This window comes from Excalfactoria chinensis, chromosome 8 (genome assembly GCF_039878825.1).
Source record: "Excalfactoria chinensis isolate bCotChi1 chromosome 8, bCotChi1.hap2, whole genome shotgun sequence".
NCBI lineage: Eukaryota > Metazoa > Chordata > Aves > Galliformes > Phasianidae > Excalfactoria > Excalfactoria chinensis.
In genome coordinates this window covers 13,741,477-13,769,168 of record NC_092832.1, presented here as the reverse complement: position 1 = coordinate 13,769,168, position 27,692 = coordinate 13,741,477, and the positions used below count along the sequence as shown (strand labels likewise).

General features: G+C 45.0%; 1 protein-coding gene across 6 annotated transcripts in view; it reads left to right on the top strand.

The window, feature by feature from the left end:
• Positions 1–27,692, top strand: part of RABGAP1L (RAB GTPase activating protein 1 like) — a 178,231-nt gene that overhangs the window by 146,677 nt on the left and 3,862 nt on the right. For 3 of the 6 annotated variants that reach the window (XM_072343550.1, XM_072343551.1, XM_072343552.1), the window contains 3 exons: positions 18,613–18,705; positions 25,178–25,288; positions 26,779–26,883. In XM_072343550.1, coding sequence (XP_072199651.1) covers positions 18,613–18,705; positions 25,178–25,288; positions 26,779–26,883 — 309 coding nt within the window. Of the gene's footprint in view, positions 1–3,855; positions 4,104–5,521; positions 6,928–18,612; positions 18,706–23,085; positions 23,199–25,177; positions 25,289–26,778; positions 26,884–27,692 lie in introns of those variants that run through there. The other 3 variants (XM_072343554.1, XM_072343553.1, XM_072343556.1) reach the window with 3 other exon arrangements.

The window sequence follows — 27,692 nt, the reverse complement described above, 5'->3', positions numbered from 1 at the left end:
TGGTCTGAAATGACTCTTGCTGCCCTGAGAACTTGTTTTGGGTACTTTTAACAAGGTTGAGCTGATTGTCGGTTTGTTCTGCTGCCTCTTGTAACCGTCAGAGCTTCCCCAGCCAGCTGCCTGCATCTAATGTCCTGCAGCTCAGGAAGGATACAGAAACAGCACAGGAATGCAAACAGTACCGCATGAGGCAGCACAGGTCGTGCATTCCTGATAGGAAAATGTGAAACAAGTGAGAATACAAATACAGCATTGCCCAACCAAATGGATGTTTTGCAATGCCCTGATAACAGCTGGCCAAGAACAGGGAGGTACTGAGGTAGAGTGCTCAGTCCTTACCTTGCATCAGGTTGGCTGCTGTTTTTCTCCATGAGAAATGAGAAATATGTGACTCAGACCTTCCTTGTCTTATTCGGTGTTATAGTCAGGAACAGTGATAAGGAAACTGTTATCTATTTTCTTCCCCAAGACGGTTCAATAGACCGAGTATCTGGTAAATCAGCTACACTGCTCTTGTTAAACATCATCAGGTTCCTCTCTGCCCAACTCTTCCAGTCTGTCCATGTCTTGTTGGATGGTAGCACAGCCCTCCAGTGTGTAGGTACTATAATGGCTCTAATACCAGAGCTGTAGGCCAGTTGAAATAAACGATTAAGTTAGAATGGGACAAACTAAGAGGCAAGAAAAGGATGCTGACACGTTTCAGGTCTCTGCTGCCTGAAGAAATACCCCATCACCAGACAGGGAGCTGCTCCAGCAATGTGTATAGGAACCCGCTTCCCTTCCATTCAGACCAATTGAGCTCTTCAAGTAAGCTTATTAACAGTCAAATTGAGACAAGTTAATCTTTAAATCATGTGTAAATACAGAAGCTTTTCTCGTAGTGGTATTTTGAGGCATTAAACTTAGATGCAGATTTTCACAGTGGGAGACTAGATCAGCACAGTTAAGCACTGAAATAGTTTGTCTCCCAAATCATCCTGAGAGCAGAATTTGCCTTTTTCTCTACTGTGCAGTGGTGAATAGGGATTTAGCAGCGAAGGATAATGTGAGGCTCAGCTTAGTGGCTGCTGCTGGAAGCCTTCTGCTGAGCGGCCCTGAGCTGCTTCCCTCAGCTGGTCCAGGGGAGCGCTGAGACTGAGCTGCCCTCCTCTGACCCCAGCAAGCAGGGCTCATGGCAAAGGCTTTCTCTGTCTGATCCCTCTTACTCATCTTTGGTATGCAAGTGCTGTTTTCAGGGCTTTTTTGTTTGGTTTTTTTTTGTCTACGTTTTATCCCGTGACCTCCGAGTTAATGTTTTCATTTTGAATCCTGACATAGTGGGACACGCTGCTCTCCTGGAAAGAGTCAGTGGTTTGTGGTGTTCATGTATAATGCATGAAATAATCTCTTTTCAGAGTCCTGAAGCATTCCTCAGTCTAGACTGCCTCTCGCAGCCCAGCTGTCTGACTTCAGCCATCAGCCACCGAGGTGCTTGGGCTGGTCTGTTCAGTCTAGGCCCATTCAGCTGACACCGTGTGCTGTTCACCCACATAATGTTAGCCTTCATTATTTTTATCTCATCTAGTGAGCAGTCATGCTCTCGATGTACTGTTTGTGTTGGCAGTATAACTTTGCTATTGTGCCACTCACACATCAAGGTGTCCCACCTTTTCCATTTGGCTCTATCAGGGCTCTAGGAGGAAAACACAGCCACAGAACTCTGTGGGGCTTTGCTGTGGTGTTCTGCTTGGGGCTTCAGAGGTAGGAGTACAGCCCCTTGCCTAACCATTGCACAGCTGGCGTGTTGCTGTGGGTTTGTGCCCAGCCAGCCCTTGTGTTTGGATATGTTGAGGAAGCTCTGTGCTCCTGCCTTCTTCCATTAACCACAACAAGTTGTCTGTTAACAGCACTCAGAGAAAACAACGTAATACCAATAATAATGATAATGATCACCTTTATCTTTACACTTGTCATGGATTTTGCTGCTATTAATCTTCCACTGGGATGTAGATAAAGGCTGTTAATTCCTATTGAGGGAGGGTAAGGGTGAATATGTAGATATGTATCTACCTTGAACAATCCGGTTGTGGGTTTTGGAGTGGGGAGCCCCAAGCCTTGAAACCCAATCCAAGACAGACACTGCTTCTCAATACGCTACTAGTCATTAATGTCTTTTGTTTGCTGATCATTCCCTCTCAGTGAAAAGCCAGTAGAGTATGGATAAAGATAGCGGTACAGTTGTATACTTATTGTGTGATTGTTGTTTTCATGAAGCCTGAGCTGGCTCTGCTCCTCAGATGGATGTTGTGCTTGATGAAATTGGCTCTGCTTGTGTTGGCTTTCGTGCTATTTGGGTGAAATCCCTGCACGAGGCCATGCTGAAGTCTTGCCAGAAATCCACTGAAGTAACTGTAAGTGCAAAGCATTCCTACTAGAACTGCTGTGCAAATTTCCTCAAAAAATACTTTTTCTTTTCTTTGAAATACCCATTGAAGTCATAAATGCAACGGTTTTAAAGTAAAATGTGATCTGAGGGCACAGAAGATGTGTCCATGGGCTGGGGCATGTGTGTGGAGTTCTATGGGGCTGGGTCTGCTCCAGCACCCTGCTCATGCAGGTGCCTTGGGTAAGGGTTCTGCTGCTACTGAACTGGGAGGAGAGGCAAAACAGTTCCCCAAAGAGAAATGGGTGGAAAATGAGTCAGGTGACAGAAGCACTCTGCCACAGAACGGCTCTTCTGGCTTTAATCTGTGAAAATGAGTTAAGTTTTCCCTGTGTTCAAATCCTAAGAATGTGATGTAGGAAGAAACCTCAAGGGTCATCGTGTTCCAGCTCCCCTGCTGCAGACAGGGTCCCCATCTACTAGAACAAGGGCTAGATCACATTGCCCTGTCCTCATCCAACCTTAAACGCCTCCAGGGCTGGAGCATCCACAGCTCTGGGCAGCACCTCCCCTCCCTTTCAGTGTAAGTCTCCCCCCTGACTGACTGGATGCAAGCCTCATCTAAATCTCCCCTCCTTTAGTTTTAAACCATTTCCCCTTGTCGTATCTCTGTCGAACCGTGTATAAAGTTGGTTCCCCTCCTGTTAATAATTTCCCTTCAAATATTGGAAGGCAGCAGTGAGGTCACCCCACAGTGTTTATCGGATGGTGTTGGGTGTTCTCTACGAGCTGCGTGTTCAGTGCTCACTGTGAGTCCAGAATCACCTCTAGAGAGACTTCTGAAAGTGGAACAGTTTATGAGTAAAATCGCACCCTGCTTGAGAGCTGCCCAGCACAGGAGCTGGGGATTTGCTCCCCAGCTGACTGGGTTAGCACAGCTGTGCAGGATGGGCTGCCCACCTGGTGTTCCAACTCAAGAGCTTTTATCTGGCCAAGGGATGGGCTTAGCAGTGATGGGACCTGGGCTTGGCCAGCCATATCTGGGGCTGCAGGTGGGACCTCAGGAAACCTTGGATGTCCACTATTTGTGGGTCCTTGGGGGTGGAGACAGAACTTCATTTTGGGAGTCACAGCGTTGTACAGCGTTGTCCCTTTACAAGTGCTTTTCACTCGCTGATTGCATTTGAAGCAGTGCTCGTTACTGAGTAAGGAACGATAGAATCATTATTCCATCTCATTTGGGTGAAAAAATCACCCTGTAAGCTTATCTTGAATGCTGCCAAATGCCATTCCTTGTGCTATGAAAAGAGTGTTATGTTTCCTTATCTGAGGGCTGCTGTGAACTCCTGGAGTCGTTAATGCAAGAAAAACAGATCATAGAAAATGACAGAGGAAGCACAGCAGGAGGAATGACTGCTTAGCTAGAAACTGCACACACCTCACATACGTAATGCTTTGCAGTCTATCAGAAGATCCTATCCCTGTCAGATAGCAGTAAGACATTCCTGGGGGTGGAGTGAATTTATCTCGGGAGCGAGCAGGTTCTGCTTTGCTAAGCTGGCTGCTGTGCTCAGTTCGGGAATTTTCCACTCACCTCTTGTTATCCACCAGCACAGAAATCCCAATTAGGGCTACTTACCTGATTAGGTAACAGCTGTCTGCAGCTCACCTGGCCTTCTCTCCTCTGCCGTCCTGACCGCTCGCTTGAACCGTTGCTCCAAAAATTGCTGCTTTGGAGGTATGCCTTATAAACGTGTTGTGGAAGGCACTGTGTTCCTGTTCCTAGCAGAAGGCAGAGAAGGGCTGTCTGATGGTGCTGCATGGGGCCGTTATTGTCTTTTAATAGCTGGTTCATTAGTGCAGCATTCAGAGCTGTTTGCAGGGGGAAGATGCTCTGAGGTGCTGTCAGGAAGGGGTGGTGTGGCCCAAGGAGGTGGCGGTGGCTCGCTCCGTGCTTGTTGCCTTTTTCTTCCCGGTGTTTGCTTCCATCAGTACAGGCTTAGGCTAACTGGATTGAAGTGCTTATTATAATTTTGTGCTGTGACTCAGATTATAGCACAGGCTGTTAACGTGGATGCAAGCCGCAGGCTCACGGAGGTTGGTAGGCAGCTCAGCTATGCTAGCTGGAAATAACAAGCTGAAAATCCTCCCTTTAAGAGTGAAGACAGGCATTAGCCAACATCAGAAATCAGTGGTTAGTTCCTGAGATTGCTAGTTAGAGCATGCCAGGATTGTAAGCCCTCTGTGAAGGATGTGTATGAGAAGAATCATTCAGCCAATGATACATTAGGAATGTGTCTGTTTAGTTCTGTTAAATCACCATACCCCTCCCGGTGAAGGCTCAAAAAGAGAACGCAGATCCCAATCCATGATTCCTTATGGACACAGTTCCCTGTTGTCTGAATCAGGAAAGGGATCCGAGCGGCCGCAGCAGCCGAGTAATTCTGATAATTTGCATTCTCCACCTCCTGCCCTTATTGCAGCGTTGAGTCGGTCCCTCGTTACCATGGGGCTGCTGGTTGTGAGGTCAGCCCTGCAGGGAGGCATTGTGGGACAGCTCTGACAACAGGTGCCTTTGTCAGCACACCTTGGCAGCTCCCATGCAGCGAGCTGTGAGCGGCGGCTGTAGCGCTGCGTGTTCTGCTTCTGCAAGGAAAGGAGCCCACAAGGCACCTCCCGAAGCTGAAGAGGAGGCGGTCGTGCAAAGGGCTTCTGAAAACCTGAGCAGGTTTTAGCATATCAGGTATGGTTTTTGTTTGACGTGGCACAAAGAGCAGCCCTGTGAGCTGGGTGTTGCGTCAGGATCTGAATCTAAGCTACGTCTGCCGTGGGAAGCAATCGCTAAAGCTCTGCACGCCTCTGAAGAGAGACACAGATCTTATAAAGCAGCATTATGGATGCGTTTTGAGTAAAAAAATACCTCCCTTCATCCTGCAAGGGTTAAGCGTGGTCAGAAGCTGCTTTGGTCTCAAGGATTTAACCTCAAGTACTGCATTTTTGTTTGCCATAAGCCTATTAGAGTTCTCCCAGTTTCCTAGCAATAACATGTAATTTCCCCCCTATTTAAGTAAAAGAGATGTCTGGTTTTAATCCTGAACGCTGCAGCTGTAGCTCAAGTTTCCTATTCAAATGCAAATAACACCTGGTGCTTTTTAGACACCCATGTAATCTGTGATAAGGATACTTCGGGAGCACAGGAAAAAGAGAAGAGCAAGGTGCGTCTTCAACCCAGTTTGCTCTGGAAAGTGAAAGTGTAACCGTCTGCTACCAACTCATTCAACTGGAAACTTCTAGCTGAGCCGCAGCACCCGGCGTGTGCTCCTCAGGGACAGCTGAACACATGGTGCTCCTGAAACAGGTCGGTTTTGCTGCTGGGATGGACAGAAGGCTTCCAGAGAGAAGAAGGTAGAGGATGTGCCCATGCAGGAGTGTGGATTTGGTTGGAATTTTCACCTGGAAGGAGTTTGTTTTGGAGGTGATGTGTTTGTTTCTGTTTTAATCCCTGCGCTGGCTTTTGGGCTGTGCCAGATGTTAGGATAAACAAATGGACATCCTGGAGTAACTGGGGAGGCAGCTATGCTTTGTAAGGCTTGGAGACGAGATAGTGTGCTGCTTAAATAAAAGCAGAGCAGTCCTGGGCTTGGGTTAAAAGCCTTCCACTATGAAACTTCCCAATTAGTTCAGCTGGTTTTATTTCACTTGTGGAAGTTCAGGTTTATTCAAGGGAGGTCCTACAGACTTCATTGCCTTTTGCACAACTGTTGTACTGTGTTACAAAGTGAAACCAAAGGACTCTTCTGGGGGGGATTTGTGACCTGCTACCATTACCTTCCTGCTCCTAGCGAGGATCTGAGTGGCACCAAATGCAGTTTGGATTTATGTAGAAGAAAAAGTGAATGTTCTTCAGAGCTTCAAAGGAGAGATTTAGAAACATGTGGAAAGCTGAGGAAAGACCTCATCATAACAGCATTCTCTGTGAATTTAGAAATTAGCCAGGAGAAAGCACTCGCTGAGAGGCAAGCTAACCTGCTAAAGAAGGTTATCAGCTTTCAGTGGAGGAAAGCTGGGAAAAGCAATTGGTACCAAGTTTGAGAAGAACAGAAGCGATTGCAGTCCTGCCATCAAGCGCTGGTGGTTCAGTTCTTGCTTAACACTGATCTGGTTTGGCTGCTGCTCGTTCCTCTTCAGCCTGATACTGGAATTTCAAGTCCTCGCTGGATTTTTTTCAGCCTTCAGGAGACGCTTTTGCAAGCGGACCGATGAGAATGTGAGCAGGTGTTCTTCCTGCAATAATAAGAGGCACCCTCGAGAGGGAGATCCACACAGGAGCTGTTTGCTAAGCTCAGGTTTGCTCCTGACACTCCTTCTTCATTAGCTCTTCAGGTGGGTGTGAACAACTGACAAAGAGCTGTGCCAAGGCTCAGGCTCCCGCTCCCGCTGCTAACGGCAGGATGATGGAAGAGGTCTCCATCATGGTGGCTTACGACGCTCATGTTTTCAGCCAGCTGTACGATGAGGACTTTCTGGCCAATCTGGTGGCAGTCAGCAAGCCCAGATCTGTGGTAGGTGTTCTTCTCACTCCTTTGCCAATAGTGCTTAAGGTTATGCTCTTCGCAGCAGCTCAGCCCTCATGCCGAAAGCTCTTTGCTTTTTCTTTTCAGTACCTTTCCAGCAATTTGCCTTCGTGTGCCAGTGAGGCTGAAGTTGATTTCAGTGGAAAGATTATTAAAGTAATACCCTTCTAGATTGCTAAATTTAGGAGAGGATGACCTGCTTAGAGGGAAGATAAGATTTTTGGAAGCAATCTTTAAATAATTGAAATAATGAACTGGAAAATTAACTGATGTTGTTGCTAAATGATGGGAGCTCTCTCTGTGTCTGAGCACTCCGCTGGAGGCTTAGGCCTGGGCTCTGTAGTAGAGGTCATGATCGGCCATTGGATGCAAGAAGACCTGGCCTTTGCATGGCAAGGATGATTCAACATTTCTCTATGCTTTTTTTGAAGCCAACATAAATATCTGTTACAGCTTTTTAGTCAAATTACCACTTACTTTTTCCTAAGTAGCATGTCTGTGTAAATTCCATGTAGTGTGATCACCTTCTGCCCTTATAGAGATCCCAGCCCTTCCCTGTGGAGTTGCAGTGATGCTTTTCTGACTCCAGAGTTTGGTGCCAGCATTCATTTTGTTCTCATTTCTACAGCTGTGCCCATGTGCAGGCCAGTCCAGCTAGAATGTGTCGAAAGGAGCCTTTGAAAGATGGATGCTCAGCTTACCTTGAAAGCAGATGCAGTTAGAAGTTCAGTATGAATACAAATGAGACTAATTACTTAGGGATCCAACTAGGTATCTCTGTTCTCTGTTTGGTCTGTGTACGTGTTTGTATGCACTAAGTTAGTCCTGAAGGTACCTGCAGTGGTTCATGAAGCTGTGACAAAGGAGATTTCTTAGAAGACTTTCCTTTTCTGCCACGTGTAAAATCTCCCTGCACTTATTTCCTGCTTGCATTTGTCTGCCCGTGTGTGCTCAGGGAATTTCAGGGCATGAACTCATCTCCTGCTTACTCTGAGTAAAGTCATGGCCTTAAGTTGTGCCAGGAACAAATTATTCTCTCAAAGAATGGTGAAGTGTTGGAATGGGCTGCACAAGGAGGTGGGAGAGTCACCATCCCCAGGGGTGTTCCAGAACTCTGGAGACGTGGCACTGAGGGATGTGGGCAGTGGGGTGGGTGGGTTGTTGGGCTTGGGGATCTGAGAGGGCCTTTCCAGTCTTAATGATTCTTTTCCAGCCTTAATGACAGCGCTTTTAGTGTTGCTTTGATGCATGTAAATACCAGACAGCTTAACATGAATATTAGCTCTCAGTGCTGTATGACAGCAAACTTCCAACATACATCTTTATAAAATCAGTCATATTGCAGTGTGACCATGACACGTGGTTATTTCTCTGTGCAGTTTTGCTTCTACGTTGGTTTGCATCTTAGGCAATCACTTGCACCTGTACAAAATGAGTGGAAATTTGTCACCCTCGGGCTCTGATAGGTGTTGCATGTGTTTCACAGGGGGGTAGCTGGCTATGGCAAGTGGAAAGCATCAGATAAATAGCATCAGTGAGCATGGGACCAAGATGCCTTCCTTTTAGATCACCATATCTTTATGTTAGTCCAAAACCATGTTGCACTGAGATGCAAGGAAGCATGAAAGTTGACTGCTGGGAGAGCTGAGTAGCTTTACTCCAGGGAATTTAAATTCTCAACTTATCTGCAGGAAACCTGGATGCAAAGACTTATAAAAATGCAGTGCTAAATGGAATAATCCTCTTAATCCAGAGCTGAAGGACGTTCTTCTGGAAAGCTGCATTGTATTTTCATTTGCCTGCCCGCCTTGCCCCTCTGTTCAGGGGGATTATCAGGCATTTCACAGAAATCCCTCGTGGTTACACACCAGCACATGCTGCCATAATGATTTCTCAGTCACCATTTCCCACAGAAGCTTTGGAGCCAAAAGAAGGAAGTTCAGAGCAGATGAGTTGGCTGCGAAGTAGGTGGGAAACTGGGTGGCCAGGCAGGAAAGCAGGGCATAGCGGTCGTGGTTGGAGGTCTCACTGGCAGCTGGCTGAGACTGGAGGTTGGTGGTGGGGTGGGGATGATGCTGGATGCTGTTACACATTTTCAGGCCTATACATGAGGAGAGGATGAATTCTTACGTTCAGGTGGCAAAAACTCCCAAGCAGGAGGCCAGACTGTGTGCCCACTGCAAAGCCCTTTCAATCTCCATTCTTCTGAGTCTGAATTTGAGTCTCCTGTGTGGTCTGGTGGTCAGGAGGAGCTGCCAGCATAGGACCTTTCCCTGGGTGGCATTACCCCCAGCTTGCTGCTGCCAAAGGAGTAAGAGTTGGGATGGTTGCTGTTAGGATTGGTTCTTCCCAATGGATATGGCTCATCTGCACCCTTCTGTAATCTTTCTCTCCTCCCTACAGCAGCAGGGATCTGACCCTCATGAGCTCTGCCTCTGCTCCCCTGCACACACACATATATACAAATATAAATCTACTTTTAAGTAGTCAGCCCTACCATGCTATCTTCTTTCCCTTAAACTCATCACGATTTTAAGTGGGTAAAGAAAGCACTCGTATAAAGCAAATTAAGGAGGCAGGCATATCACTGTAGTTTGCTGAGTAACTTATTACAGATTAATCAGTGTGACCAATGAATATTAATTTGGTAAGGATTTATTTGCCATTAAGACTTGGTTAACATCCTTAGATGTCAGAAATAAGCGCATTAAAGTCAAATGCCTCCTTTTCTTGGGTTCCCCATGTTTTAAACTCTTAAGTTTTCTGCTTATTTGGGAAAACTGGAACTGCTTCCATGGTGACTGTGTGAGGCATCTGCAGGTCCTCTGCCATATGGAATCCCTTTGGGCCAGAGAGTACCAGCACTGGGTAAGCTCCTGCTGCTGTTAACAACGACATCATTATGGAGCAGATAGCGGTATGATAAAACTCAGTGCTTATTTTTAATGTGCACAGGTCAAGCCCCCAAATTTGCATCTTGTAAATAGCATAAAGCACATGTTTTGTGTTGCTCTGATGTGTAGCTCTCGTGCAGTTTGACTTTTCATTCCTGCTTATTTGACCTTCCTCACTCAATTGTGATTAAATATGAAAATTGGTACCGAATTCCCTGGGACTGTTTGCTTTCGCATTGCATCCCATTTGTTTTCGCATTGCATCCCATTTGCTTTCTGCTGTCCCAAGCCTTCCACGTGCAGCACGTTCTGGCAGCCACACTTTATGAGAGCCCTGACCCCTGGAGTCAGCTACTGTAGGGTATCCAGCCCTGCCCTGCTGCTGTGTTTGTGTGTGTGGGGCTGGTTTTCCTCTTTCTGTTCAATGCTCTGTGATGCAGTTTGTATCTGGCAGTGTCATCAAACAGGGGAGGGAAATATAGGGGAAAATACTGAGGAAAAGCAAACAGCTCTCCCTTGAGTTTGACAGGGTCATTTTCCATGGAAATCTGTCCATCTCCGGCTGTTGGAAATACCCTTCCAGCTTCTCACTGCAATATATTCAGGTTTCAGCTTCTCATCTTGGTTCTCAGCATGCCTTTTTTTGGCAGAACACAGCATTCTGTGCTATTATGTGCTTTATCCCTATGCAGGTACCGACGTGCTGTGAACAGCTCAGCTCTCTGCTCTCTTGTACAAGCTGAGAAGCTTGAGCTCTTAAGCACCTTGCTGTAAGACACTTACACCGTGCACAAGGTAGTGAGGTAGCTTTGCTCTGCATCCTTTTTATTTATCCCAAATGCATATTACAAGATCAGGTATCGTTTTCTAGTGTCCATCCTAATGATGACCTAGGGTTAAAAACACCTTCCTTTGTCACGTTACCTTTTACTGTCCTTGTGCAGACTCGCTGTCCTCAGTAAGCTTGGTCCAGGCCAGGCACTGTGGTGTGCTGCACAGGAGTGAGCTGTCTCACAGCATTTCACATCCATCCATGCAGTTTGCTGCTCCTACCCTCTCCTTACCCACTTGTCACCCGCAGAGCTTATTAACAGGAATTTTTCACTCTTGAACCCAGTTCTCAGAAGAATGTGACATATTCAGTGCTATGCTCAGGAAGTATATTGCAGTATTTGTTGTCCTGTTTGCTCTCTCATGCACATGCAGTGTGAACACATCTTCTTTACTGCTTCTGCCCAGCTGTGTCAATGTGAACTTATGAAACAATCAATACACCATCGAGTTCTGGTTGTGCTGCTTGCTATTGCTTCAAACCTATGAACTCGTCTTTTGTGCTGAGAAAAATCCAGAGCAGCATGTTAGGTATGTCAAGGCAAAGCTCGGTGTATATACAAAGTCATTGCAAAGTCACCAAAGAAATGGCTAGTTAAGATATTGCAGTGTTTGCCCTTCAGCCTGCGTGTCACAAAAGGGTGCTGGGAAGAACAAGCACGTTCAGATTGTCTGTACTCAGGCTGAACTGTCATAGCAGCTCCAGCAGCACTGAGTTTTGTTGTCCCAAAATTGAAGGCCTGTGTTTTTTTATCCTTGGCAAGAGGAATGGGGGATGAGAGGCAGGGCTGGGTCGGAGCTCAGCAAGGAAGTCTGTGCTGCTCTGATGGGATTGGCTTTTTAGCTGAAGTTGGCAGTACAGCCACTTCAACCCCTCTTGCCGATGCCCCTCTTGCTTTTGTCAGAGCTTACTATGCTCTTGGGCTGTGCCCTGCTGCATGATGGAATAGCAAGTCTGGAGTTTGCTGGTAATGGATGGTAATCCATTGTGTGTCAGTGATCACAGTAAAAATGCTATGCACTGCTTCAGTGAGCGTTTCTGATACCTTGGAAGTTGGATGTTGTCTCTCTTGCTCTTTCAAAACGCCTGTCGTTCAATGTGCTGCTTTGAACAGTTTGGTTTTCATTGTAAGGCTTTGAGCTGTACAATTTATGGAGTAGGACAAGAAAGAGGGTAGAGGGGAAGGTTGCAGGGAGAAAATTAGAAAGGCAAAAGCCCAGCTTGAACTCAATTTGGCTATTGGGATAAAAGAGAACAAAAAGCTTTGTTGGCAGGAAGTGTCAATCTGCCTGGGGGTAGCAAGGCCCTACAGAGCAATCTGGACAGGCTGGGTCGCTGGGCTGAGGCAATTGGGATTAAATTCAATGAGACCAAGTGTTGGGTCCTGCATTTTGGCCACAGCAACCCCCAGCAATGCTATAGGCTTGGGGCAGAGTGGCTGGAAGACTACATAGAGGGAATGGGCCTGGAGGTATTGGTTGATGCGTGGCCGAATGTGAGCCAGCAGTGTGCCCAGGTGGCCAAGAAGGCCAATGGCATCCCGGCTTGTGTCAGAAATAGAGCAGCCAGCAGGAGCAGGAGGTGATCATCCCTCTGTGCTCGACTCTGGTGGGGCTGCCGCTTGAAATGGATGAGTGGGAAACACTGGCGATAGGTGGAATGGATGATTTTGGAGGTCTTTTCCAACCTTGATGATTCTGTGACCATGATCCTAAGGTACAGCTTCTGTGAGGGTGAGGTAAAAGCTCTGTTACTGAGATGGAGACAAGAATATTCGATACAACATAAGTGATTACAGAGCGTTGAATGCAAGCGTATAATGGCTTAACTGTAATAAAGAAAAGGTAAATATTTTCTGCTAGTGTAGTAATGCACTAGGAAGTAATTGCTCTTAATAACCTGGGGCTTGAAATATTAATAAAAGCAATGAAAGATGTTTTAGCATCGATGACTTTGTCACGTATCAGAAGCCTGGCTGCAAATTTAAGGTATGACAGCATTGTGATTGCTGAATATTACGATGCAGAGTGGTTGATGTGAAGCAATGTTAGTAAAACCAATATGTGTTCAGAGAATACTGTGAGCTGTAGTGAGCTACAGCTGTGCATGATTTACCACCCCTGATTTCCTTTCACTGTCATAGATGTGGGTTAGATCAAAATCAGTGAATGCTGCCCCTCAACCTGGGGGGAGCTGAGGGGTCTGATTCTGCATAGTCACCAACAAGGAGTGTGTGTGTTTGTAACCTATAGCACCAAATGCACTGGAAGGCTTCTCTAAGTCATGTAAACTTACAGGGAAATGTAATGGGATGAGGTGCAAATCATAATAATTCTGTGATGAAAAATCCGCTCAGGTCAGTGTTCTGCTGTTACCTGCTTCTGCTCTGAGTCCTCTGGGTATAGAAATAAGAGCACTTAGACTGCATCATCCTTTGTGGCAGAGAGCTCAGTGTTCAGGCATTCTCAAAGTCATGTTGGGTAATGAAAATGACCTGTAGACAGATATTTTTCCATCTCTAGAATGTTTTGAATATTTTTACCCTTAACCACTGCACTCTTGTTGACCAGAGCCAATTTAAATGCAAAAAAAAAGGATGCTTGCTGACAACATGAATGTAGCTGTTTCCTTTCTCTGTGTGCCTCTCAATGCTGAAGCTGGTATCTGTGAGAGGAAGCACTTCTTGTCAGTGTGAGCTGCTAGACATCCGCTGCGATGATAGAACATCAGCCATCTGTAAGCACTGCTTTTAAGCCACAGAGGGTGGTTGTTGGGTTGGTTGGTTGGTTGAACTGGAGTGAAAATGAACTTTGGAATGCTGAAAAATTAGTGGATCTGAAGATGAATTATTTTACTTCCTTTCTAATGCAGATTCCTCTGCAGACTGTACATGTGCTCCTAACACAGAAGTATTGCAATGAGTGCATAAGTACACTCCGGTATTCAGAGCTGCAGCTCAGGAAATGTGAATTTCATGTTCTCTTTGCCTGTGTTGCTACATTATCTTTTGGTCTCCGCTTACTCTCTTAACTAAGTTAACTGTATTGTTAACAGAGCCTAAGTAAGCAGATCTTTAAATGGAGGGGGTGTGGAAGAATAATGAGTTCTGTCAGGTTCAGCAGGTTTAGATGAATGGAACTGCAGTGGAGAGATTAAAAGCTGACAAAAGAATCTGGTGTTAGAAATCAAACAGAGTCACTGACTGCAGCCACTGCTGTTTTGAATCACAGCTAGTTGGGCAGCCACTGTGGAAATCTGCAAGCTGCCTTTCCCCTTTGGTATAAATTCCTATGGGTGTCTCAGCTGCAATTGATATATTTTGTTAATGGGGTGATGTGGAAGAGGTCAATAAAAATTCAAAGCAAAGCAGATCTGCTTTGCCTCCAGCTGGCATTCAAATTGGATTTGTATTATCCTGAAGACTCTCTCTGGGAGGTCTTAGACCTACAGAACTGACAAAGGGGTGATGAACAGCAAGAACAAAATTCTTCCTGCGATGAAGCGGTACTTACATGTGCTGCTTTGGGACAAGCTGCTTTGCTGATACGAAAAGAGCATCTCCGCAGGTTCTTCTTTCTTCCCAAATGCAACATAGAGGTGGTGCTGTGCAGCTGGCACATGGTAAGCAGGCAGTCTCTTCAGCATGATGAATGTTCCCCAGGAATCTCAGGGAACATCTCCTTCTTGCCATTGTAGATAGTAAAATAGCAGCTGACATTCAGGGCTTTTATTGTGCTGTATGCAGCTCATGAGCTCAAACAGGATAACAGTACTGTGGATTCACCTTTATCCACTGTGATGAAAGGTGGTAAATCAGCACAAGCACTGCAGGTTTTAGACTGCAAATTCACATGAAGCCAGGCTGCAGGGAGGATGATGCTGGAATCACATGGTAAGAGGCTGCTTCACTGGGACTTGCTGACAATGTTGCTCTAAAACCAGGGATTGGGCATTGCTTAATGAAGTCGGTGGTTGTCTTTTGGAGTGGGGCTGTTGGGTTCCTGGCCATGCCGTAGCCAGGTGAAATAGCAATGCCTGTTGTTCCCTGGATTTCAAACCTGCAGAGAAACAGCTCATTATCAGCAAGGCCTTCACTGCACAGTGACAAAAAGGAGTGCTGGGACTTCTTCAAACCTTGTCCTAGCTTTTGGATTTTCTTTAGGCAGAGGCTGATTTAAATCCCTGTCTGTTCTGCTTTCTACCCAGAGTGAAGAGCGTTTGGTGGGAAACTCTGATTTGCCCTTTTTTTCCTCTGAGACTTCCTGCCTGTGGTTAATATCTCGTTGGAGATCAAGTTGTTCCAGTTGCTTTGCATAACATCTATAGATGACATCCCACTCATCCCCTTTAAAATCAGATCCAAGAGACAAGTCTCTTGTGCCAGCACGTTACTGTTGGTTTTATTCTTTCCTTTTCATTACCGCGTCCTCCCAAAAGAAAAATAAATTGCTTATCTCCTCCTGAATCTTATTTCCAGTGACAGATATTGCAAAGTATTTCTCGTTGGCTTTTGGCAACCGCATTTGTATAAAGGGATGGTACAGGTTGTCCACAGCAATGACTAGGCAGAGCAGGGAAGCACTGAGTCAGTTTCTTTGTGTGTTTTGGTTACATTTGAGCCTTAATTTGGCTAAATGAACAGAATCATACTATCCTTCCTTGAACCGATTTAGTTGTTTTTAAATATTAAATATGAATTAAAACAAATCAGTGTGGCAACAAATGGAGGCCACACATGAGATCTGAAATGTGTTACCACCGGTCTCCTTTGCAAGGTTCTGCTTAAAGCTTGCTGTCTTTGTGTGATATGCTTCAGAGGAATGAGCACTTTGAATTTAGGGGTCCGGAGGTAACTGAACGCTGCTGCCTACCTTGGGAGTTTGTTGGGACTGCATGTTTTTGGAGTCTATATGCAGTGCCAGATAGAAAAGGAGAGGGGAGCTGGGAAAGGTGCTCTGCTCGATGTGGCCCTCTGGCCTTATTGGAAATTGGAGATCAGGTAATGGAATTTTTCTGTCTGGATCAGCCTCTGGCTTTCTTCAGTATGTTCAGGAAATGACTTTACATCTCTGCTTCCATTTCCTTGGCTGTCAAATGAACATAATGATAACTACCTCCTCTGAGTGCTTGTGCCTCATTAGAGCGATAAAACATTTCAGAGGAAGGAATCATTGATGTGTGACTTATTAATCCTGCAAGGTCAGGCTGAACGGCCTGTAAACAGCCACAGAAATTGCAGGATGAGGCAGAGGTCTCCCATAGCTGAGCAAATGCTGCTGCTCCCCACGCTGCCAGCAAGCAGGATTGCTAGAGAAGGGTGAAGCAGATTTTTCCAGCCCTGGCTGAACAAGGGCCAGCTAACAACAGAGTATTTTTCTCACCTGCTGCCTATCAGCTCAGTGCATCCCTGAATGCTCTGCGCCACTCGTATGTTATTTTGGAAGGGAGAGGATTTGTCAGTCAGTTCTGCTGCATGGATGTCTTATCGAGATGCTCTGTGTGTTTTTCCCATACATGTGACTACTTGCGACGCAAGTTGAGAAGATACAGAGATGAACAGATGAGCCATGTTTACAAACCAGAAGAGCCTCCTAAATTTGATAGCCGTCAGTTCTAGCCGATATAACCACGGTGCTAAAGAAAGAAGAGATCGATATTGCAGAAGCTTTTACGGAGGATTTATGGGCACGCTTTGTTCAGGAGCAGTCCGTGAAGACTTGAAGCATAGCTAATACTGTGCTCCTATGGAGGAGCTTAAAGAGCAGTCCCTTGTTGAATGCACAATGTTACAGGGAATTAAATCGGGGAATAGGAAAATGGGCTTTGTTTATTGGTTTGTTTTAGTTTAGTAGTGTGTGTGCAGAAGGAAGGTCTGTGAAAAATGATCAAGCTCACTGGGATACTGTGGCTGAATGGACAGTAACAGTGAGGCCTGGTCCCTGCCAGAGTTAGGAAGTATACCATTTGGGGTTTATAATCACTGGATAAGTGGGTTTGTATGAATTGTTTCTCTAATTGTTTTCCCTCAAAGTCCTTAAGATGGAATTTCGCTGTGTTTAGATAGTAATGAACAGCTGAAACAAAGTTGTATTGTAAATAGGCATTAAGGTACCAGTCAGGTTATTCTTTCAGCATACACGGAAGCCGTTTTCTAACTATGCCATTGCATATTCCCTTACCCCCTGATGCTCACACTCTTTGGTTTGATCCTGGTTTATGATTTACTGTTAATACAGGTCAGATAACACTGTCGCTTTGCCTTCATCCCAGCTGACAGGCTCTGCAATCATGGGTAGCTCTTGTAGTTACGCCCTTCTGATGGCCACAGAAGACCCATGGTTGGTCCTACTCATGGCTACCTATTGAAACCTAAAGGAGGAGACAGAAGAAGGGTTGGTGTGAATTGTTACCAGTATTAAGAAATCCCCTTGGAAGGCTCAATTCCCACTGTGGTATTTGTGTGGTATTTGTGTGGCTGTTTGACAGAGTAACACAGGAGAGCTGAGTCTGGAGGATCCTCACAGTGGAACTTTAATCTGTCTGTCTGAGCAAGATTAAAGTGAGCATTGTGGAAGCTGGGAATAGATGAAGATTGGATATCTGATGGGTTCACGTCATTTAAAATTCTATGCTGAAGTTTGCAGTGTGGTTTGCAATGAAGAGTGATCAAAAGGAAATTCTCTAATGTGTCTGTCCAAAATGCTGGAAGTTTTTGTGTTTCTCCTTTCCTCCTCGCTTCATTTGTAGGGGATTGGTTTAAGATTCCATCTGCAGCTGCAAGCAGCAGTGCTGCTTTATCAGCTCCTTGCATTCTGCTTTGCAGGTCACAGCTTTCATGTTTTCTGCTGTACCAGGGACCTTGCCTGATCCCTTCCTGCATCACAGAGGAAGGAGGTATTGGATTGAAAACCAGTAAGAGAAAAACAACACCAGAATTACATGTAAACATCTATCTCTGCTCATTGGCAGTAACTTTGTGTCCTAAGGCAAGGTGACAGGAGCGTGTCCTCATGCCAGCAGTTGGCTAGACGAGATCAACATATGGGAGAGGAGGAAATGCATACATAACAGCGTATGTTTACAAGTCGCAGTGGTCAGTGGTGTTAGTGATCTCCCTGGATGCCAGCCAGTGATCCCACACTTGGCAGGGGGTGGGTTCTTGTTGCACAGAAGGGACACGGTAATGCTATTAGAAGTCTCCAGAGAGCTGGTCGTGTAGCACAGTGTACCAAGGTGAAAGCACAGGATCTCTGTGCTTGGTCTGTAGGAAATACAGGTGCTCTTTGTCGTCCCTTATTTCACGTTCAAAGCTGTGTTTTCTCAGGCACCGCTGATGACTGAATTTGCTTGTGGTTTCAGTGTTGTTGCCTCTCTGTTTCCCTGCTGCGTCTGGCAGCGCGCACTGCAGCATCTCCACCTTTGCTAGGAGGAGTCTGGTGCCAGACTTCACGAGGGCATTGGTCACAAGCTGGTAATTTAGACATTAATACTCTTTCGGCAATAAAAACCATTACTGTGATCTCCCCCGGGGAATTCTCCAGTCCTTTTGCACACACACTCTTTTCTTCTAATTCATTTTAGCAGGTTTGTTTTTTGTTTTGGTTTGTTTTTGATAAGGCACTTTATTTTAGTAAATCATACATATCAAAGCGCATTTTCTTCCCTGTTCTCCGGCTCCATTTTGTTCTTGTTTCTTATTGCAATGTCTCTAAGTATTTGAAAAATTAACAGCAATAGGCATAGAAAGATGTCAGCCAGCCTGCAATGTATTGGTAAGTGTTTGACATGGCTTGCTGAGCAAGGGGGGAGGGGGGCAATGGGGAGCGACTTAATTCAGCAGCAGTTTCCAGCTCTTCCTTTGCTTCCTGCTTGCAGGCAGAGCTTTCAGAAAGCCTTTCCAGTGTTTCTCTGATCTTTAAATGCGTGCCTTCCAAATGTGTCCCACAGGTGCCAACAAAGAAACTGAAGAAATATGAGAGAGAGTACCAAACAATGCGAGAGAGTCAGCTGCAGCAGGAGGATCCTATGGACAGATACAAGGTACGGGAGATGCTGTGTGGGAGCCCGTTTCATTTGCTGAATTACACGGGGAGTGATGCAGTTCCAGCTGTTAGGCAGAGGTGTGCATCCTACACTCACCTCTCCAGGATTTGCTGATGCAGATTTCAGGGTATTAAAATGGCAGGCAAAACTCATTCCCTCTCTTGAACAAGTACTTTGAACACTCGGTGCTTTTGCAGGGATGTTTGAATCACGATTTGTTGCTCTCAAGACCTCTTCAAGTAGCCACATGTAATATTTTTCTTCTTTCAGTTTATATGTTTGTAGGTAACTCTCCTGCTGTTGCTCTTTTACGAGAGATCTTCATGAGACGCAGAAACAAAGGGTGATTCTCAGCTGCAGACACAGAAAGGAGAAAATACACATTGTTGTAGCCCAAGCTGTGTGCAGTAACATCCACAGAGACTTTGGGAAGATGCACTCTTCCTTGACTTGATGTGTCCTTGTTTCTCAACTCTGTTTATAGCAAAATGTTAGTAATTTTTTGTCAGTATAATGGCTAGTACAGTGGGACCCGGTGTTCTCCTGGGGTCCTGGTATAGCATTGCAATAGAGTTAATAGTCATAAGTAGCCTGCTTTAGAGCAGCAGAAGAATAAAGCTTCAGTTCTTAGTATGGTAGCTCAATAGTTGACAATTGATAATTTTGGATCAGCATTGTTTCCAATATGTTTTCTCCTTACTGCTATGTTCTGTTGCCATAGATTTTTGTGTGATGGAGGCTCTGCCTCTAGCCTTATATTTTACACAGAGTACAGGATTCTTCTGTTGTTTACCCAGTATTAAAAAGAGGTCAGTGTTTTAGTGTTCCTTGGGAAAAGCTGCCAAAGATGAAGCACTTTACTGCATATTGCCCAGTTTTGCTGGGAACTGACATTGCTTATGTACACCTGTGATGTTTTCCTGCCATTATTCATGTTGCCTTATTATGTGAAGTGACACAGCTGTTGGTATGGAGTCTGCCTGGAGTGTGGGCTAGTAAATAATTACAGGTGCTGCCACGGGTTTACATGTTATGTGGGCATAAGGAAAGCGCGCCATGTTTGTAAAACCGCAGTGTGAAAGGCTGTGCCATAATCCGTAAATATGATAAGATGGAGTTACAGCTGCAAAGAAAGTGAAACTGACTTGATTTTTCACAATCAAATATGTTTTTTAACGTTCTAAGTGTAGTTCTCTTATGTCAAAGAGTGTACGTTGTGTTTGTTGTTTCTGAGAACTGGGTCTGCCAAGAGCTGATGAGCGGAACATTGAGGATAAAATGCAACTTGCTGCTGCTGAACTTCCTTTCCAGTGGTTTGCTTTTACTACTATGGAATTAAAGTAATGCTTAAAAGCCAGAGAAGGCTTCTTCGGAGCTCTGTGGAAACATATTAACTGCTTAATCCTGGGTGGTGGACGGTGAAGAACATCATCTCCAAACTGCAAACGAGGATATAAAAGGTGGCTCTGTGGTCACTGCCTGTGAGTCACTGTCACAGCCAAGAGCACAGCTCAGGTGTTGGCTTGCATTTGCCCAACTGCCTGTGTTGGGTCTGCTGTTCTTACTGATGGTAGGCTCCATAACTTGTTAAATGCAAAGTTTAGACTCATTCTTCAGCTGATTGATGTGATGGAGAAATGCTTATCAGTGCTCTCTGTCCCTTGTCTTGCTTGATTTCTGTGTGTCAGGCTGAGGTTGGTGAGAATTGACATTTCAGGAGAGTTTCCAAAGGGCAACAGGAAATGTAAGCTGTGGACCCTTGCGGACAGAAACTGGAGAGCCAGCTTTGCTTGTCCCTTAAATGATCACACAGCAGCCCTTGTGTTTTGAAATGCATTTGGTTTTGGCAGTGTCAGTGTTAGGCTGCCTGGCTGGACTTGGTTAGGGAAATGCCTGAGACAGCGCTGGTGAAAAGCCAGTATATTGGCTCTGAGCACAGCATTGCTATTAACTCCTCTGGCCTTGTGTGCTCTGTGTGAGCTCTGCCCAGCAGGTCCACTCTGTTTGTAATCTTCTAGAACAACGTGTTGCTTTGGTTTACTTACCAAGGAAGAGGGCTCTGCTTGGGCCCATGGGTGCCACTTGGAATGTTCCTCTTAGAGGTCAAGAAGGAAACACGCTTGCAGTCTCTTGACAGATTTTAGTTATAATTGTTAGAGTCTTTGCTGTTTGCAGTGTGTGTTGAGGTTTTTGTTGCCTATAGAGATTTGTCAGGACCATAGGAATGTGCTCAGTGATGGTGTTGTATTGGCACTCCTGACTTGCAGGGATGAAGGATGTATTGAGTAAGACCCCTCCCTGTGAGCTGCCCATCCAGGCATTGCTCAGGAGCAGTCCGACTTCAGGGAGAGAGACCATGAGCCATGGAGTGCATGACAGCTTCTTCCTGTCAGATATTCCTGAGCACAGTAACACTGGGGCCTCCTATGCAGCACATGGAAAGAGGTGCCTCACACCCAAAGGCAGCTGGACACATCCAGCAGGGCACTCCTGCGGAGCCACTGCCCCCACACTCCCCATAAGCTCCAGAAAAGGGTTGTTTTTGCCATGTCACACCTGCCATTAACCAGTCACATTTCCTTGACAGGTTGAATTCACACGCCACAGTAAGATGTGCTGTATGCCACAGGAGCTCCTGCTCAGCTTGTATTTCTGATTGTGATAGAATTGCTTTACCAAAAGAACAGTATTAACAGGTGCCGTATGTTCTGGTGTTTATTTTCTTCTGTACCTATAAGTATTATGTAGGAAAAGTCTGTTTTTTTTATGGACACATTTTCATGGTCAGGTAATTTCATCTACCTTTATTCATAAGAAGCCACCATTCACAATGCTGTCAGGTTTTTAAAGGGCGCAAAAGTGAACACGTTCCAAACACCTTCTTTGTGCCCAAGGTTTTGTCCTGAAGGTAGAAATGCATTTTCTTCCATGGACTTAATTGTGCGACGGAGATGGTGTCTGTCTGAATAAATGTGATTTGGACATAATAGCTTTTTCTGTCTCTGAAGTGGAAGTGTTTTAATTCAGAGTCGTGGTAACTGAATGGTAACTACCACGTGGAAAAACATAAGGTAACTCGTGTTGGGATTTCTTGTTTGGGGGTTGGTTTCTGTTTTTTGTTTATTTGGTTTTGTTCCATTTGTTGGTTGAAAGCGCTGGTGCCCTTCTGGGAACTTACAGTCAACAAGGAAAGACACAGATCACCTCCAGGAGCCTCTGAGTTGCTTCCCACGGAAGGTTTTCCTGAGTAGTGGTGTAAAAGCCTTTTGGCTTTCTAGATGGTGTTTTGCAGGGTTTTCCTTTAGAGCTGCCGTTGCAATCCAGAGCTCATCCCAATGATCTTACGAAGACTGCAGTTTGATTGCATCAGGAAAGCGAATTGTAAGCAGTGCTTTCATTCCACCGAGGACCTTTTCTTGCCAAAGATCTGTGGTTTGGGCGTTTGCTTACCCAAAAATGTGACACTGAATTGCTTAACAAGGTTTGTGACTCGTCACACCCAGCTTGAGTAGCAGCATAGAGAGGATGCATCATCATCACTAATTGTGTCTGGTATTGCTCCTTTGCACTGGCTGGTTGGGAGCAGAGGGTGGAGTTTCAGCCCTTCAGCTCCCTGAGCTGAGCTTGCCTCCTGCTTTCAAATTAGCCTTCTTTCCATCCAGTATGTGATGGAAGCTGGAGAATAACCTCTTTTAAAATAGGAACCAAAGACGCACTGAAGAATTGGCAACGTTTTTCTTCTGGTTGTTGTTTTTTTTCTTTTCTGATTTTGCTGGTATTAAAGATATTTTATATCCTGTTTTCACTGTCTTTACACCAATGGTTGAAAGCAGTATTTGGTCTGTGACTTTGCTGGAGGTAAGTTTCTTTGTGTTTGTTCGTACCAGCAATGTTCGTCCCTTTTGGAAATGCACTATCCTCCTTTTAAAAGAGTTCACGCGATGCTTTTTGTAACAGGAAGGAGGAATTTAGGAAAGAGGGAATATCATGTTCTAATGGTTGTAGGGACTGGGTAGTGCTGATGAGAAGGAAATTGTTGGCATAGTCAGTAAATTATTAGCAGTGTGCAAAGAAAAAGGCAGGAAGCTGGCTGTTCATACCAAAGACAGGTCTGACGAGTTGGCTCATGCCAGGTTACAAAATACTGCCTGTGAGCCCTGCTGGAATGAACCAGCTCCATCTATTGAACTTTGTTCCACTGCAACTGGTATGTCATAAAACCCTCCTGTATTTCAGGGCTGTCGGAAGTAGTCTGCTAGACAGAAAAAGCACCATTTGATATTCTTATCTTTGTTGTATAGTGCTAGGTCTTATTTAGACTAGATGATGAGAGTTTCCTCCCGAGGAAGGAGGCAGTTTTTCATTACTAGATCAGGGGGGAGGAGCTGGAAAGGACAAACCATCTAACTGTGCACTCTGCCCTGTATGGAGGAAGAGTAAAGGTGGCCCAATGAGAGACTCAGCTCTTAGCTATTGACTGGATGCCCAAGGTAAGAGACGTTTAACTTACTTAAGATGTCACTTGCAGTTTTAAGAGGAGGATAGCGCATTTCCAGCCACGCAGCTTGCTTACCACTTGTCTGCAAACGCAAAGCAGGAACTTCAGACTTCACATTGTGCAGCTTGCTTTGCGGACACCGAAGCTTTTGGCGGAAGCGTCGCAAAAAACGTTACAGCAAACTTCTTTGTGGGTTATTTTTTGCTCTAAGCAACATCCCTGTGAAAAGGTATTGGTGCTGCAGCATCTGACTGCAATACAGTCCTAATTTCGTGCCAGTTTTGAAGTGAGCTGAAGTGACTTTATGTTCACTGCTCACTGACAGACCTGTGTCTATAAAAACTGACGTTTCTCGGACGGTGTGAAATGCACATAGAAGTAAAGATGCACTGGAGCTTCTTATTACTGAATACAGCAAGTTAGTTTTGTGCTTTAAACCTTATAGGATAATTTTACTTGTAAAAATTCCCTGTCTCAAACAGAAGATGTGGTTATTTTAACTGCGAGAGACACAAATATTTAACAGTCCCTATTTAAAGAGAGAAAACAACACAGTTATTTTAAGTCCTGTCTTTCAGAGAGGAAACAAGCTGACTTTCCTGTATGGGGCAGCGCACAATCTACTTGCACAATAAGGTCACACTAAGGAGAATGTATTTGCACAGTTTCTGCTTCCTGCCACAGAGGAAGCGAACACAAAGAGGAGGCCTTTTCTCAGCATCCTCTCAGAGCTATAGTTGTCCTTTTTTGTTTAAGACAAGCATGCAGTATGTGTGGGGGGGTTTTTTTGCAACAGATGAAAGCAGTGGTTTCACCGTGGTGAGCTTTGGAAGGACCAAAATATGTCAGCATAACTGTTGAGCAGGAGGAAGTGAAGGCTGCAAAGCAATCACGTTGTGTAGAAAAGCATTCACTGAGCAACCCTGGGGAAATGTTGCTGGTCTACATCCCCTTTTACTGTTTTTCTTTGGAGAGCAGAACTTACCTCTTGAGCGTCCTTTTTGTGATGTGGTTATGTAGGTTATGTAGGTTACCATTTCTCCATCTGCGGGTTTCTGCGTGAACTTGTCCTTTTCATAGTGCGCAGGTTTCCCTCTACAATCCCTTCCTGCAGTCACTGTGACCAAAGGCCAGCAGATGCCTTCTGAATATAATCCTGCTTCTCAGCTCCAGAAGAACAGTCACTTTTTTTTCCCCCCATGCACTTGCCCTCATTAGTTAGTGCTCTATATAGTTAGTTCCTCCTTTGTGGAATGGGTCTGGTTGTGCTGAGGGGAGCATTGGGGCCTGCAGACTCCCATTTGTACATTCTGAGTTGCCACGCATCACCTGCAGAGCTTGTTCTGGACCTGAGCTCAGGGAGCGACACCCGCTCTTCATCTGGTGCTTCTTCTCAGCAGGAACCCTTAAAACGTACCTGTTGTCACTGGTCACTGATGCAGGTTATAGAGAGAGCGTGCAAGTGGAAGTTCAGGTTATGGGTTCTGTGCTGGTCCCACAGAGGATGAGCGGTTGGCACAATGTCATCTACAGATGGACTACTCTTATGACTTACTTGCAGACAAGGTTTTGTAAAATGGAACAGAGGGCAGCTTTGTTCTTTTGATTAGAAACTTTATTATGAGTATTTCCCTGTTTACTGCTGCTGGTGGGATTTTATCTGCCTTATTTCTTTGGATGATGAGCGAGCAGAAACTAAGCATTTCTACAGAGAAATGTGTTTACTTTGGACAGAGAAACCCAGCAATCAGTGTGTCACTTAGTGCCACTCAAACATATCCATTGGGATGTAAGTGGAATCGCTGCATTTGCACTGCTGGCTTAATTCACTGTTGTTTCCCAGAGTAGCAGTCCTGTCTTAATGTGCACTTCTGCCTTCTCAGTGCTTTATACACACAGTATATTCACTTATCGCTCATTAATATTGATAGGAATTAACATCCCCTTCTGGTTGTTCCTTTCTTTCTGCAGAGGGAAAACCGCAGGCTTCAAGAAGCTAGCATGAGGCTGGAGCAGGAGAACGATGACCTTGCCCATGAGCTTGTAACAAGCAAAATTGCCTTACGGAATGACCTGGACCAGGTAATGGAGACTGTCATGGAGATGGGTCCAAGCTCCGGCTTAGCGATGCCGGTTTTAGGAGCCCTGATAGTAAAAGCATCAATACAGAATTAAAAGCATTATAATCTGTACCCACGTTTTCTTGACAACCTTATCACAGTCAGAGAGCTGTATCTCCACCTGAATGCAGGTGTACCAAAGAACGAACGCGTACTTGAGAATGGTGCCATATATTCCTTGAAAGACTGCTTTAAAGGGAAGTTACCTGGCAGAATGTCTGCTACCTTACATGGATTTATTTTTTTGCTGTAGAACCCCTCTTGATTGGCACCTTGCTGAGTGAAAGCTGTAGTGCCTCTTGTAATTTAAAGTCTTTTCCTGCAAGAGACTTTCAATTTGATTTTCAGTAGTTTTTTGACTATCTCTGTCTAACGTCAGAATTGCAAGCATAATTGATCATAGTAATGCAAGTTGTATTTCTTCTTAGTTAGGCTAAGCATGTACCTTTGCCTGTCCCGTTCTTTGCTCTCCTCCATTTTAGCAGTCTTCCTGTAGATGAAGGGGGCTCCATGAAGCTTTTCCACACCTCACCTCAGGTCAGCAGCACGGAAAGAAAAGCTTTGTTCCTCACTTGCAGGGAGAGGTGACACTGTGCAGCACTGCAGGTTCTTGGAGAACCAGGAATAACCACATCAAAGGAGGAAAGACTTTAAATTATTCCTTCAAAATGTGTCTTTAGCAGGACTTCTATTAAAAACACCTTTGTCATTCTAAGTTGGTTTGTTCTAAGATGTCAGCCTTATCACTTGTTTGTTCCTTCACTCTCTCCCACATAGCCACATACACACAGTAAGCAATGCAGGAGTCCTCAATCCATCACTTCAGCCAACGTCTCCTACCCACAGCCATCACCAGCACCCTCCCTAATAGTTCACACTGTGGCAGTAGATAAGCTGATACCACTGGCAGTGTAGGAAAACAAAGTGCAAGTCAGAGACAAGCTCTTTACTATTACAGTATGCGCACTGTATCAAGTTTCTCCAGGAAGTACTAACTTGCACTAATAAACAAACTTATTCATCTAGTGGTTCAGTTTGTCTCTAATACTTGCCTGAGCTCTGGCACATGATAAGGTACATAACAGCCCCCAGCTTTTTCTGCAGCGTGCAAAGTTAGGCAGCAGCTGAACCACGCTGCCCTCACTTGGATTAATGTTGCTGCGAACCGAAAGCTGTTTATATATCATTTGTATTAGGTTTGTATTAGGGTGTGTGACCTGGGAATGGATAACGTCTGGCAAAAAGGGTCATTTTGCAGTTTTTGAAGCACAAAGAAACATCTTAGCAGCTACTTGAATCAGGAGTTTCATTTACAAACTAGATTGGGTGAAGCATCCGAGGTCAGGAAAAGGCAACTCTAGATCCTGAATCTATAGCACCTGTGAGATATATACATCAGTGCACTTGCAGTGGCACAGGTAACGTGGTTTACACCAGTGCTTCTCATTCTAGGCTGAAGACAAAGCAGATGTCCTGAACAAAGAGCTTCTCCTGACCAAACAGAAACTAGTGGAGACTGAGGAAGAGAAACGGAAGCAGGAAGAGGAAACTGCTCAGGTGAGGCATTCTCCAGCCTTTCCCATTTAGCTGAATACAAGCAAAAGGTTAATCAGAAAGGGACTTTTGTCTTCACAATGCAGCGTTAACTGAGAATTCAAAGGGCCAGGCTAAATGTATGTGTTTGGTTTCCTGAATGTCCAATCTTCCATATCTATCTCCCCAGTATACTAAGAATTTTCACTGGTGGTGAGCAATCACCACTAAGGAGACACAACCAGATGGTTTTTAATTATCTAACAAAGGTTGCTGGAAGAATTATTGCCTCGTAAGAGGCCTCAGCTTCACTGAAATAAAGCTATGGGCATTCCTTTCTGAAGCTAGAACCAGCAGCAGAACAGAGTTGAGGGTTGAGGTAACGCTGCTGACCAGACCTCATCCTCATTTGTAAAATGGGCAGTTTTAGTCCTATGTAACTTACATGCTGAATACCAACATATATGTGTATGCTTTGAAAGCAGTACCGTGCTCTGTTTTATTGCCACTTGACAACAGTAATTTTAACAATCAAACTGATTATTTTTCCCTTTCTACCTAAAATGGAGGCTGCCAACTTCTGTGTTTACTACATACAAAGCAATGGAGGCCTTTTTCCTACCAGAAGGGCTCTTTATGTTTAGTACTTCATAACAGTGGGGGAAGGAGTTGGCTGTATTTTGATGCAGCACTGATGACTAAATAGGTATTTACAGAGGTGAGCGATAGTGCTGAGAGATTCTTCTCCCTGTTCCAGTTCCAACCAGCCAACCTGTCTGCCTGCACCTCTCGTCACCCACTTGGTTGTCTTTTATTTTCTCTGAACCGTGCTA